Source organism: Gymnoscopelus braueri (assembly GCF_963280865.1).
Source record: "Gymnoscopelus braueri genome assembly, chromosome: 6".
NCBI lineage: Eukaryota > Metazoa > Chordata > Actinopteri > Myctophiformes > Myctophidae > Gymnoscopelus > Gymnoscopelus braueri.
The window spans coordinates 1,977,210-1,992,411 of record NC_137607.1 but is presented as its reverse complement, the minus strand read 5'-3'; the positions used below and the strand labels follow the sequence as shown (position 1 = coordinate 1,992,411).

The 15,202-nt window shown below is 43.2% G+C and overlaps 1 protein-coding gene and 1 long non-coding RNA gene across 2 annotated transcripts in view; one reads left to right on the top strand and one right to left on the bottom strand.

The window, feature by feature from the left end:
• Positions 1-15,202, top strand: part of LOC308086395 (inaD-like protein) — a 155,880-nt gene that overhangs the window by 83,578 nt on the left and 57,100 nt on the right. Inside the window, 1 exon segment of the mRNA XM_080429915.1 lies at positions 4,933-5,026. Within this exon segment, the coding sequence (XP_080286041.1) occupies positions 4,933-5,026 (94 nt within the window).
• LOC308087515 lies at positions 9,567-12,616 on the bottom strand. The gene is made up of 3 exons (XR_013933344.1): positions 11,156-12,616; positions 11,082-11,113; positions 9,567-10,698 (listed from the first exon to the last, which is right to left on the bottom strand). It is a non-coding gene; the product is annotated as an uncharacterized lncRNA (long non-coding RNA).

The following is a 15,202-nucleotide window of genomic DNA, read 5'->3' as shown; positions in this document are numbered from 1 at the left end:
TTATGTCCTACCAGGACCTCTAGTACTGATGGTTTTATCTCCTACCAGGACCTCTAGTACTGCTGGTTTTATGTCCTACCAGGACCTCTAGTACTGCTGGTTTTATATCCTACCAGGACCTCTAGTACCGATGGTTTTATGTCCTACCAGGACCTCTAGTACTGATGGTTTTATCTCCTACCAGGACCTCTAGTACTGCTGGTTTTATGTCCTACCAGGACCTCTAGTACTGATGGTTTTATGTCCTACCAGGACCTCTAGTACTGCTGGTTTTATATCCTACCAGGACCTCTAGTACTGATGGTTTTATGTCCTACCAGGACCTCTAGTACTGATGGTTTTATCTCCTACCAGGACCTCTAGTACTGCTGGTTTTATGTCCTACCAGGACCTCTAGTACTGCTGGTTTTATCTCCTACCAGGACCTCTAGTACTGCTGGTTTTATATCCTACCAGGACCTCTACTACTGCTGGTTTTATCTCCTACCAGGACCTCTAGTACTGCTGGTTTTATGTCCTACCAGGACCTCTAGTACTGATGGTTTTATGTCCTACCAGGACCTCTACTACTGCTGGTTTTATGTCCTACCAGGACCTCTAGTACTGCTGGTTTTATGTCCTACCAGGACCTCTAGTACTGCTGGTTTTATATCCTACCAGGACCTCTACTACTGCTGGTTTTATGTCCTACCAGGACCTCTAGTACTGATGGTTTTATCTCCTACCAGGACCTCTAGTACTGCTGGTTTTATGTCCTACCAGGACCTCTAGTACTGCTGGTTTTATCTCCTACCAGGACCTCTAGTACTGATGGTTTTATGTCCTACCAGGACCTCTAGTACTGCTGGTTTTATGTCCTACCAGGACCTCTAGTACTGATGGTTTTATGTCCTACCAGGACCTCTAGTACTGCTGGTTTTATCTCCTACCAGGACCTCTAGTACTGATGGTTTTATGTCCTACCAGGACCTCTAGTACTGCTGGTTTTATCTCCTACCAGGACCTATAGTACTGATGGTTTTATGTTCTACCGGGACCTCTAGTACTGATGGTTTTATGTTCTACCGGGACCTCTAGTACTGATGGTTTTATGTCCTACCAGGACCTCTAGTACTAATGGTTTTATGTCCTACCAGGACCTCTAGTACTGCTGGTTTTATGTCCTACCAGGACCTTTAGTACTGCTGGTTTTATCTCCTACCAGGACCTCTAGTACTGATGGTTTTATGTCCTACCAGGACCTCTAGTACTGATGGTTTTATGTTCTACCAGGACATCTAGTACTGATGGTTTTATGTCCTAGCGGGACCTCTAGTACTGATGGTTTTATGTCCTACCAGGACCTCTAGTACTGATGGTTTTATGTCCTACCAGGACCTCTTGTACTGCTGGTTTTATATCCTACCAGGACCTCTAGTACTGCTGGTTTTATCTCCTACCAGGACCTCTAGTACTGCTGGTTTTATGTCCTACCAGGACCTCTAGTACTGATGGTTTTATGTCCTACCAGGACCTCTAGTACTGCTGGTTTTATATCCTACCAGGACCTCTAGTACTGCTGGTTTTATATCCTACCAGGACCTCTAGTACTGATGGTTTTATGTCCTACCAGGACCTCTAGTACTGATGGTTTTATCTCCTACCAGGACCTCTAGTACTGCTGGTTTTATGTCCTACCAGGACCTCTAGTACTGCTGGTTTTATCTCCTACCAGGACCTCTAGTACTGCTGGTTTTATATCCTACCAGGACCTCTACTACTGCTGGTTTTATCTCCTACCAGGACCTCTAGTACTGCTGGTTTTATGTCCTACCAGGACCTCTAGTACTGCTGGTTTTATATCCTACCAGGACCTCTACTACTGCTGGTTTTATCTCCTACCAGGACCTCTAGTACTGATGGTTTTATATCCTACCAGGACCTCTACTACTGCTGGTTTTATCTCCTACCAGGACCTCTAGTACTGCTGGTTTTATATCCTACCAGGACCTCTACTACTGCTGGTTTTATCTCCTACCAGGACCTCTAGTACTGCTGGTTTTATGTCCTACCAGGACCTCTAGTACTGATGGTTTTATATCCTACCAGGACCTCTACTACTGCTGGTTTTATGTCCTACCAGGACCTCTAGTACTGCTGGTTTTATGTCCTACCAGGACCTCTAGTACTGATGGTTTTATATCCTACCAGGACCTCTACTACTGCTGGTTTTATCTCCTACCAGGACCTCTAGTACTGATGGTTTTATCTCCTACCAGGACCTCTAGTACTGCTGGTTTTATGTCCTACCAGGACCTCTAGTACTGCTGGTTTTATCTCCTACCAGGACCTCTAGTACTGATGGTTTTATGTCCTACCAGGACCTCTAGTACTGCTGGTTTTATGTCCTACCAGGACCTCTAGTACTGATGGTTTTATGTCCTACCAGGACCTCTAGTACTGCTGGTTTTATCTCCTACCAGGACCTCTAGTACTGATGGTTTTATGTCCTACCAGGACCTCTAGTACTGCTGGTTTTATCTCCTACCAGGACCTATAGTACTGATGGTTTTATGTTCTACCGGGACCTCTAGTACTGATGGTTTTATGTTCTACCGGGACCTCTAGTACTGCTGGTTTTATGTCCTACCAGGACCTCTAGTACTAATGGTTTTATGTCCTACCAGGACCTCTAGTACTGCTGGTTTTATGTCCTACCAGGACCTTTAGTACTGCTGGTTTTATCTCCTACCAGGACCTCTAGTACTGATGGTTTTATGTCCTACCAGGACCTCTAGTACTGATGGTTTTATGTTCTACCAGGACATCTAGTACTGATGGTTTTATGTCCTAGCGGGACCTCTAGTACTGATGGTTTTATGTCCTACCAGGACCTCTAGTACTGATGGTTTTATGTCCTACCAGGACCTCTTGTACTGCTGGTTTTATATCCTACCAGGACCTCTAGTACTGCTGGTTTTATCTCCTACCAGGACCTCTAGTACTGCTGGTTTTATGTCCTACCAGGACCTCTAGTACTGATGGTTTTATGTCCTACCAGGACCTCTAGTACTGCTGGTTTTATATCCTACCAGGACCTCTAGTACTGCTGGTTTTATATCCTACCAGGACCTCTAGTACTGATGGTTTTATGTCCTACCAGGACCTCTAGTACTGATGGTTTTATCTCCTACCAGGACCTCTAGTACTGCTGGTTTTATGTCCTACCAGGACCTCTAGTACTGCTGGTTTTATCTCCTACCAGGACCTCTAGTACTGCTGGTTTTATATCCTACCAGGACCTCTACTACTGCTGGTTTTATCTCCTACCAGGACCTCTAGTACTGCTGGTTTTATGTCCTACCAGGACCTCTAGTACTGCTGGTTTTATATCCTACCAGGACCTCTACTACTGCTGGTTTTATCTCCTACCAGGACCTCTAGTACTGATGGTTTTATATCCTACCAGGACCTCTACTACTGCTGGTTTTATCTCCTACCAGGACCTCTAGTACTGCTGGTTTTATGTCCTACCAGGACCTCTAGTACTGATGGTTTTATATCCTACCAGGACCTCTACTACTGCTGGTTTTATGTCCTACCAGGACCTCTAGTACTGCTGGTTTTATGTCCTACCAGGACCTCTAGTACTGATGGTTTTATATCCTACCAGGACCTCTACTACTGCTGGTTTTATCTCCTACCAGGACCTCTAGTACTGATGGTTTTATCTCCTACCAGGACCTCTAGTACTGCTGGTTTTATATCCTACCAGGACCTCTACTACTGCTGGTTTTATCTCCTACCAGGACCTCTAGTACTGATGGTTTTATATCCTACCAGGACCTCTACTACTGCTGGTTTTATCTCCTACCAGGACCTCTAGTACTGCTGGTTTTATGTCCTACCAGGACCTCTAGTACTGCTGGTTTTATATCCTACCAGGACCTCTACTACTGCTGGTTTTATGTCCTACCAGGACCTCTAGTACTGCTGGTTTTATGTCCTACCAGGACCTCTAGTACTGATGGTTTTATATCCTACCAGGACCTCTACTACTGCTGGTTTTATCTCCTACCAGGACCTCTAGTACTGATGGTTTTATCTCCTACCAGGACCTCTAGTACTGCTGGTTTTATCTCCTACCAGGACCTCTAGTACTGATGGTTTTATGTCCTATCAGGACCTCTAGTACTGATGGTTTTATGTCCTACCAGGACCTATAGTACTGATGGTTTTATGTTCTACCGGGACCTCTAGTACTGATGGTTTTATGTCCTACCAGGACCTCTAGTACTAATGGTTTTATGTCCTACCAGGACCTCTAGTACTGATGGTTTTATGTCCTACCAGGAGCTTTAGTACTGCTGGTTTTATCTCCTACCAGGACCTCTAGTACTGATGGTTTTATGTCCTACCAGGACCTCTAGTACTGATGGTTTTATGTTCTACCAGGACCTCTAGTACTGCTGGTTTTATCTCCTACCAGGACCTCTAGTACTGATGGTTTTATGTCCTACCAGGACCTCTAGTACTGATGGTTTTATGTCCTACCAGGACCTCTAGTACTGATGGTTTTATGTCCTACCAGGACCTCTAGTACTGCTGGTTTTATCTCCTACCAGGACCTCTAGTACTGATGGTTTTATCTCCTACCAGGACCTCTAGTACTGATGGTGTTATGTCCTACCAGGACATCTAGTACTGATGGTTTTATGTCCTACCGGGACCTCTAGTACTGATGGTTTTATGTCCTACCAGGACCTCTAGTACTGATGGTTTTATGTTCTACCAGGACCTCTAGTACTGATGGTTTTATGTTCTACCAGGACCTCTAGTACTGATGGTTTTATGTCCTAGCGGGACCTGAACAACATGCTACATCATTTCCTGTGTATCTTGATTGACGGGTTGTGTGTTTGTTTGCCACGCCCCCCCCCCCCCCCACTTTAGAAAACTGCTGTAGCTCCGCCCCCTGTGAGACAGCCTCCACCCTACCGACCTCCCAACCAATCAGAGGAAGACCCTGACCTGGTGCAAGCCAGAGGTTAGTTACACACACACACATGCCCACGCGCACACACACACACACACACACACACACACACACACACACACACACACACACACACACACACACACACACACACTGTTTACTGTTTGAGCTGAACCCGGTTCAAACCGTGTTTTCAGTCTTTTAGGTTTTTTGGTTTTTTTTCCACAAGGGGGGGGGGGGGGGGCTGGAGCAGCACTGGAATCACCCATGAACACTCTAAGAAGTAAGGGACAGATGGATCACCGTGCCAAAAAATCTGTCTCCCATCCGCTTCCATTCTATCTCCTTGCTAAAAACCTCTCTATCTCCTTAACTTTGTACAGTGGGCAAAACGAGTCATTCTCGATCGCTCTGCAATGGTGACTCGCATGAGACATGTTGTTGTTCCAGGCTTTAGCCAGGACCATCCATTGCTGTGCACACATGCATTGTTTACATGCGTGTGCTCGCCGTGGAGTCTACAGCTCTAAACAGCACAGCGTTGCAGACGGTGAGATTTCTGGCACCAAGCGTAATCTGTTATTATAAAATTCTGGCACCCGATGTGTTAAGTACAGTTTTGAGGTATTTTTGGGCGGTGAAACCGCCCCTATAAGTGAGATTTGGAAAAATGTACATTTTCCTGCGCTGTGATCTGGGCCCAGGAAATTTGTACAATTATCCTGCGCTGTGATTGGCCAATCACAGCCTATTCAGGACTGTGATTGGCCAGTGTCACATGACACATGTGCATAGCCCTATATAAGCAACCATAACTTGAAAAAAACCAAAAATTGGTTTTTTTCAAGTTATGGTTTTGTCCATCATAAAGAGTGTTTCAATAAATGTATTTATCCTTTGTACATGATTGATCGACTCCATTCAGTATTGTGATTAGCTAGCAAGACACCGCCCACTTCACACAGGGTGTGATTTTTACTATACTGGAGTATTTCCAATGTTCAGTACTTTTAGTAGCTACTTTGTAGATTTTGATTATTATTACAAAACATACATCAACCACGTCAGCCCTATATACATTTAAGCCATTTGAAAACAGCCGATCTACAAGCTCACAATGCGTTGCGATGCGACGCGCCGACGCATCGTGAGCTTGTCACATAATAGTTATCTCCAGTATGATCCGATCGTAGCTAAACACGGAGCGTTTCAATGTGCTTCTGCGGGAAAATAAATTGATATCATGGCGACGCCCGCTGACCTGTTAGAGGCTGTTGAATATAGCATGTCTAGTCAAAAATGCAGAGGAAAACCAGGGAGGCGAGATACAGCCATTTTTCTAAATCAATTAACAATGAAGTGAATGAAGGAAATATTTCGATCACGTGATCACCTGGATCTGTGTGTCTGAGGATGAAATGGTCACTCATGCGTCAGCGAACAGCGCCATCTAGTGGACACTGAAAACACAAAACACGTCAATGGCAGTCTGGGCCTTTGGGAAAAAAACACGTCAATGGCAGTGAATGAGTTCACTCTTTCAATGCCATGCTTTTGGTTCTGAGTGCCACAACCAAAATTAATTGTAAAAAAAAAAGTGCTTAGGAGCCGAGATACAGCCTTCTTCAGTAAGAAGTTAAACAAGAAGTGAATGGAGCAGAAAATCTTCAAATCATCATATCTTGGGTTCTGAACCTTTTTTTCTTTTCTTTTTTTTGACGTCTTTTCATGACGTCTTTTCATGACGTCTTTTCATGACGTCTTTTCATGACGTCTTGGCACTCAGGGCGTCAGGCCTCGTGACGTCTTAGACGTCATGTGGCACTGAATGAGTTAAACGTTTAAGGCCTTAAACAACACTATTAGCCTGTTTAAGGCCTTGTTTAAGGCCTTGTTTAAGGCCTTAAACAATTTAAGGCCTTGCCTTAAACAACACTTTTAGCCTGTTTAAGTCCTTAAAGGTCACTTTTAGCCTGTGTCTTTGTATTTTCATATGGCTTCCATCGAAAGTGAATGGTAGCCTGTAGCTGTGTGTGTGTGTGTGTGTGTGTGTGTGTGTGTGTGTGTGTGTGTGTGTGTGTGTGTGTGTGTGTGTGTGTGTGTGTGTGTGTGTGTGTGTGTGTGTGTGTGTGTGTGTGTGTGTGTGTGTGTGTGTGTGTGTGTGTGTCTGGGAGAATGTGCTCTTAGCAACAAGATACGTTGGTATGTTGCAGGTCCTGGCGTACCCTTGCACACACACACACACACACACACACACACACACACACACACACACACAAGAGAGAGAATGAAGCATCATCTGATGAATGCTACAGGAGAGAGAGAGGAGAGAGAGAGAGAGATGGATAGAGAATGACAGAGGAGAGGAGAGAGAGAAATGAGGGAATGAATGAAGACTCAGGGGAGAGAGAGAGAGAGAGAGAGAGAGAGCTCTCATTCACTGTGACTGTGCATGTACCTGGTGGTACAGGGGTTAGATCTCAAAGCTGCAGAACCTCCCAAAACAAACGTGTGAGGCTTCTCCTAACATGTAGCCCCAGGTCTCATCTTGACTCCGCCCACTTCAGTAGACTGTGATGGCTAGGAGTGGAGGAGAGAGTATCTCACCTCTCATTGGCCCTCATTTATCAAGGCGGCACAGACCAAATAATGGGCGTACGGCGAGATCACCGCACCTTTCGGCATTTATCAATATATCCTGACGTGGGCTTCATCCTACCGTACGCTGAGATCTCACGTCTGGTAGAGACCAGTTGTTGACGTTGGCTGCACCCGTTTATTCCATTGTAGACCTGCGGAGCAGCATTGTCTGACTGTCTGACAGGCATCTGGACACATAATCCACTCCTAAATATATATCTACACTAATAAATAAATCCCTGTGAAAATATAACATTTTATAAACTAATTGAAACAAACTGCTTTAACAGTCATTCGGTTAAGCTTGCAGATCTGGTTGCATTGGCTATTTGAAAATAGCAGATCTACAAGCTCACAACGGGTCGCAACGCCTTGTGAGCTTGTAGATCTGCTATTTTCAAAATATACGAGCGCTTCTGCGAGAGGTTTTTCCGGAGCCCGACCATCTTTTCATAGACAGTGAGGTCTACAAACTTACAGTAGCTTGTCCTATGGTATGGAGTTATGTCATAGAGAGTGTGTGTGTGTGTAGGCTACGCAACCTGGCTGGGTTAAGGATATAAACCCGACGATCGAATCTCTTATTAACGTGGCGGCACGGGATCACTGCCGCCCGTCCGAGTCTCACAGGGAATATCCTACATGACTGCTTGTGCACTGCTCGGTATGGGTTAAATAAATTAATATACAAACCCCATTCATGGCGATGTGATTGGTATCATAATATGTCCTTCATGTAGGCTACAAGCCTACGTGACAAAGATACAGTTTGGCGTGTGTGTGTGTGTGTGTGTGTGTGTGTGTGTGTGTGTGTGTGTGTGTGTGTGTGTGTGTGTGTGTGTGTGTGTGTGTGTGTGTGTGTGTGTGTGTGTGTGTGTGTGTGTGTGTGTGAGAGGCGTGTGTGTGACTTGACAGGCAGCGAGGCGAGCGGGGGAAACTCTTTCTTAATGGCTTTTCATGCTTTATTTGGTCGTATTCTTCGAGAATATTTAAGGGCGTGTGTGTGTGTAGAGTGTTAATGTGTGTGTGTGTAGAGTGTTAATGTGTGTGTGTGCAGAGTGTTAATGTGTGTGTGTGTTTCTGTGTCGTTGCAGGTTCACAGAGCCTGAGACCTTCACACAGCACTGCCTGACGGAAGCCATCTTTGTTTTTCTGTGTGTAGCTGGTGTTGGGCCGTGTTGTGTGTGGTCTGTCCTGTGTGTGTGTGTGTGTGTGTGTGTGTGTGTGTGTGTGTGTCCTCTGTCTGCACACATACGTGGGCAAGACAATTGTAAAAGCAGGGGGTTCCAAATGGCCCCAAATGGCCCCTCAGAGAGTACACACTCTCAGAGTCATGAAGGTAACCCTTCAAATCAATACGTTTAGTGTCATCATCGGTAGCCAGTTTTGCCAGATTCTGTGAGAGAAACAAGCAACCAGGTCTCGGAAAACCAGCCCAAAAGAAGCGACTATGGGCCACATGAGCTAAAATAGCAGATCTACAAGCTCACGACGCGTCGCGATGCGACGCGTCGTGAGCTTGTAGATCTGCTATTTTCAAATAAAATATTGCGGGTAAATTATAATAAGCAGATCTGGCAGCCCTGTCGGTAGCACATGTGAGGGAAGTAAGGAAGAGGCCCAATGTGTTTCCCGTTGCATAGAGCTACTGTATGTGCCTCACATTGACCCCGCCCACTCACATTGACCCCGCCCACTGGAAGTGAAATAAATAAAATGTGCTCAATTGTGATTAAAAGTAAGGATTTAAACACCTGGTCAATGCTGGCATTCAGATAAGGTTCTCAGAACTATGGATGAACTATAGATGAACTATGGATGAACTATGGATGAACTATGGATGAACTATGGATGAACTATGGATGAACTATGGATGAACTATAGATGAACTATAGATGAACTATGGATGAACTATGGATGAACTATGGATGAACTATGGATGAACTATGGATGAACTATGGATGAACTATGGATGAACTATGGATGAACTATGGATGAACTATGGATGAACTATGGATGAACTATGGATGAACTATGGATGAACTATGGATGAACTATGGATGAACTATAGATGAACTATGGATGAACTATGGATGACGTCCAATATTGGCTTTTTTTTGTTGGCGATATTCACTTTTCCGATATTGTCCAACTCTTAATTCCTGATTACGATCAACGTACGCATGCAGACTTTTTTCTAAATCATCACATACATCCTGTCGTGGACAGGAGTCGTTAACACATTGTGCCAAATTGTATTGTGACGCTGCCCCCTTCTGGATGCATTCAGAAATGCAACAAGGCTTTCCAAATAATGTAAACATTCTCTGTGCAGAATAAGAGAACGACGTCATCTTATCCTAGTTATGGCCAAACAAAAAGTGCCAATGAACGTCTCATGATGCATTCATGCAGGCTCAGAAATGTTGAAGCCTACAGCAATTGAACTAATACATAAAAAACAATACCCATATTTTCTGACATTCCGTAGCCAAATACATATCAATGTTGGGGGGGAAAAAAATATATATTTTCTTACTCTATGTATAAATTAGTACTTTTTCACTGTCTGTTGATGCTTCATATCCATATGAGTATAATCACTGGGGTGGTTTGTTTATTTACTTATATGACGCGATCTAAGATTTCTCTATGGGATTTTCAATAGAACAAAGTAACTCGTGACCCAGGGGGGATAGCGCCCTCTAGTGGCTGTGATGTCATACTTTGGTTTCTCTATTTCCTTGACTTTTGATATTTTGTTGAGATCAGGTTGAGTGTGATTAAAACACAACAGCTGTGCCACGCCTTGAAATGTAGAATTGTTTGTCTGTCTGTCTTCTGGAAGGTCACGCCCCCTTTCCTGGGTAGGGGTATAAATATGAATGGGAGTACACGCCCTTTTCTCCGCCCCTTTTCCGTGGGCCGTTTATTCAGACGGAGACAGATCTCTCCGTCCAAAAGCACCAACGTAGCAGCAGTGCACTGTGTTGCTAGGCAGACTACTGAGTGGGCGGAGTCTAGCGGTCAGAAGTCAGAGCGATTAATCTCCATCAGATGAAGATGGTTTGTAGTGTCGCTGCCTTTACTGTACCTTAAAGGGATATTTCACTTTCAAAAAAAAATTTGGTCATTTTATCATCTATTCAGGCTTTAGTGAGCCCCCCAGACCGTTTTTAAGTTACTTCATTCAATATTTAGATATTTGATATCCATTTTATCAGACACGCCCCCTTCCTCTACAAACCCATTATAACTTCAAACTCAATTTTTAACATGTTAGATTCATCAAAAACACCCGTCCTTGGTTCTGGTGATTCACCCCGCCCTCCTAATACGCGAGGGGGCCGTGTTTTTTCGAAAACTTTTTTCATTTATTTTTTATATATTTTTTGGAAAATGGAAAAAATTAAATACATTAAAAAAATTCAATAAAATACATGAAAAGTGAAATATCTTATCAGACAGCCTTTACTGTACCTGTTACTGTACCATAACCTTATCAAACAGCCTTTACTGTACATGTTACTGTACCTTAACCTTATCAAACAGCCTTTACTGTACCTGTTACTGTACCTTAACCTTATCAAACAGCCTTTACTGTACATGTTACTGTACCTTAACCTTATCAAACAGCCTTTACTGTACCTGTTACTGTAACTTAAAGGAGTAGTTCACCCCAAAAAATACTTCTTTTCTATCTATTACACACCCCATGAAGCATTGAATTCATGGATATTGTTTTGTTTTGGTCACATTACTGAGCCAATAATTTGATTACCGGCGGAAAGATGCTAATGTATCCGATAAGAGACTCAAAGGAGTCTCTTTGAGTCTCCTACCGGATATACACCCGGTCATCAAAGTACTGGCTCAGGAATGCGTCAAAAACAAAAACAAATATCCACGAATTGAAGGCTTCATGTGTAATAGATAGAAAATAAGTCATGTTTTGTGTGAACTATTGCTTTAACCATATAAAACGGAAGCTTCCGAATCATTCCTCTTGGTGGTCGAGGCCTCTCGTTTTATATTCATACTGTATATTACTCTAACATTATTACTTTCACCACTAACTAGTAGTGTAACTTATTACAATGACCAAAACAATAATACTATTACAGTTATTAATACAAGTAACTGAGTGAGTTAAGTTAAAATTAATGATTGTTTTTTCTCTCTTTTTAACTCTCTCAGTGCCACGCCCCGAGATATCCAGAGTTTTTCCCGAGTACCCTCCGTGCCAGCATGAGAAATCCAGAGTTTTTACTTTTGACTGTGGTCGCGCTATTCTGTTTATTTTTCATGATCACTTTCGCTTCCTGACTCCTTCAGACTCATTGGGTTCCGGTTTCATGACGCAGATTCCGTTTCCGGTTCTCATTTTTTTCCCGCGGTCATTTTTGGCCAGAATAGGGAAAGTCACGGTTTTTCACACGGTATAAAAAACGAACGGAGAGGTCTACTTCTACTCTCTTTGGTCTGGGTGACGATCAGTCATCGTAGTCGTGTATCACATCGTAATTTAGCCAACATCCGGTTATGACCGGATGTGACGTGAGCCTGTTTGGGAGGGGGCGAGTGAGCCAGCGAGGTCATAAATGTGTCACTTTGTTGCTCTCTACTGGTAGAACTGTATTATGGGTTTAAAAACCCAATCAGATTATTTATTTGAATGAAAAATTAAAAAATTAAAAAAAAACGCAAATTTCTGGCACTGGGGGAGTACTTTATGAAAATACTCTTGGCACTGAGAGAGTTAATAGACGGCATTATGATTTTTTGTTGTTGATGGTTTTGCTGTGTATTTGCCTCCGCCAACAAACGTATTTCCTTCACGGCTCCATCGGGAAATATTGTAAATAATGGGCTAACGTTAGCGATGTAGCTAGCTAGCGTATCATGGTTGTTGTTGTCAGCACTAATGAAACGAATCATCCAATCAAATTAATCTGCTGTGTGTTGTTGTGTGTTTGTACACAAAACGTAATATAAAACATGAAATCAATGTAAAACGTCTTTATGTTGTCATGAGTTTTGTCAAAGTGTTTGTTGTGTTCTAAATGAGCTGAAAGTCTTCGTCACACTTTAACCTGAGTGTGAAAATCCATACACGTTAATTGACCATTAATTAACGTTGAACTCTGAGGTAGGCCTGTCACAATTATTAATCGTACATATAATTATTTGAGGTAATCGCAATTATTTGAGATAAATCAATATTTTCAAACATTTTAACAAATAGTGTAAATCGCAGATCTACAGGCTCACAACGCGACTGTAGATTGTCTATTTACACTATTAATGTTTTTTTTTTTATATAAAGTTATTAAATAGGTCAGTCATTTCTTTGTATATGTAGGTTGTGTCATATTTGCCATATGCAACTTCAAAGCCTAAAAGCCAAACAGAAATGTAATTTTCAACGACAAAAACACAATTACATCGTAATTGCAATTATTTGAGAGACAATGGATCGTTACAAAATCGTGTCACAGAAAGAAATGTCATAATGGTGACAGCTAGAGATGCGCGGATCGCGGTTTTAGCCACGGTTGCCGCAGTTAACCGCAGTTTGGGTGGATTTGGGTCAATCAAATATAATTATTAATTAATACTGGATAAACCGCAGGTGAAATAATGCGGGAATTAAATTAATGATATCGATCTATAGGCCTATAATAGCTTTTAAAAAGCACTACATTTCACCGTGTGTGTGTGTTGTAGTATTTTAATATTACGTCATTTTACACCAGGCACAAAATAGCCGCTCACTACATGTTGCTTTGCAGCCAGCCAGTGTTGCCAGGTTGCGAGAGAAATAAGCAGCCAGGTTTGATTGATGTACTTTTATTTAGTAAGACATGAGAATCACAGTACATGGAAGTACAAAATTCACAATACAAGGACTATGAAAACAAGCGAAAGTAACTTAATGAAGAAGTGCGCTTGTTGTTACCATGGTTGTGGATTGTATACAGTCACTGCATCGCGACAGTGGTGAGTGACATTGTTTATAAGAAAACTAACGTCAGGAAAATAAGTTATTTGGCGCGGTTGGTGCGGATCTATAAATAGGATGATATAATTACCGCGGGTGGATGGCGGATGGATAATGAAAATGTTAATGCGGATTTGGGTGACAAAAAAACCCATCCGTGCATCTCTAGTGACAGCCCTACTCTAAGGTCTCTGATGGTTGTCCAGAGACCAGTCACTGCAGACAGACTGTTGCCTCGCACGATGTTCAAATGCTTTAACTGCAAAGGTTAACTCATTGACTGCCATTGACGAGTGTACTCGTCATTTCAATCCAAGGCTCACACCGCCATTGACCAGTCACTCGTCATGTGGTGTTTTTTACGATATGCACGCACGCACGCACACCTACTTGCAAGCCCAGCTGTGAATGCATTTGGCACACTTGATTTTAATTGCTTGTCATTGTTCATCTCTCTCAGCTAAGGGTTGTAAATATAACATTTTATAAAGGCGTATATGGACATGCACGCCTTTATAAAATGTTATATTTTCACAGGGATTATTTATTAGTGTGTTAGATATACATTTAGGAGTGGATACATGTGTCCAGATGGTCAGACAAAGATGGTCTAAGATGGAACAAACAGGTAGATAAATCCTACAGGACGTCAGACCAGACGTGAGGTCTGAGGTCTGAGCGGCCCAACGCTCAAGTCAAAGTCTCTATAGATGATAAATCCTGAAAGTGACGGTGATCTCGGCGTACGCACGTTTTTTTTTGTCTGTGCACGTTTTATAAATGAGGGCCCTTCACACCACTGGCGCACACACACACACACACACACACACACACACACACACACACACACACACACACACACACACACACACACACACACACACACACACACACACACTCCACTGACACACAACTACACATCTTATTGATTTGTTTAGTGAGCGAGTTCAATGTTGCATTCAAGGACACGTGCACACACACACACACACACACACACACACACACACACACACACACACACACACACACACACACACACACACACACACACAGGTCATTGTTGTGTTGGAGAGAGAGAGAGAGAGAGAGAGATCCTGAATTAGGTCTGTACCATTCAGGTCAAGGACACACACACTCCATCAGGTGATGTGAGCATCCTGGAGCGAGTGTTTCCACCTTAACTAACCTCATTACACACACACACACACACACACACACACACACACACACACACACACACACACACACACACAGACACGTTGTCACGTGTAGCAGCAGGTGTGTGAGTGAAGACTTACTGTAACATGTGACTCTACCCCTCTCTCTCTCACACACACACACACACACACACACACACACACACACACACACACACACACACACACACACACACACACACAGAGCTGAGTGTTTTCACCTTAACCATGTCATAGATGGAGCAGGGACCCCTTAGCTGACAGAGAGATGAAACAGGGACCCCTTAGCCTACAGGCCCCACTGTAGTAACTCTGAGGACCCCCCCTGGGTTCCCGGACCCCCCGTTGAAGACCTTTGGCGTGCAGTGTTTGTCTCTCTCTCTCTCTCTC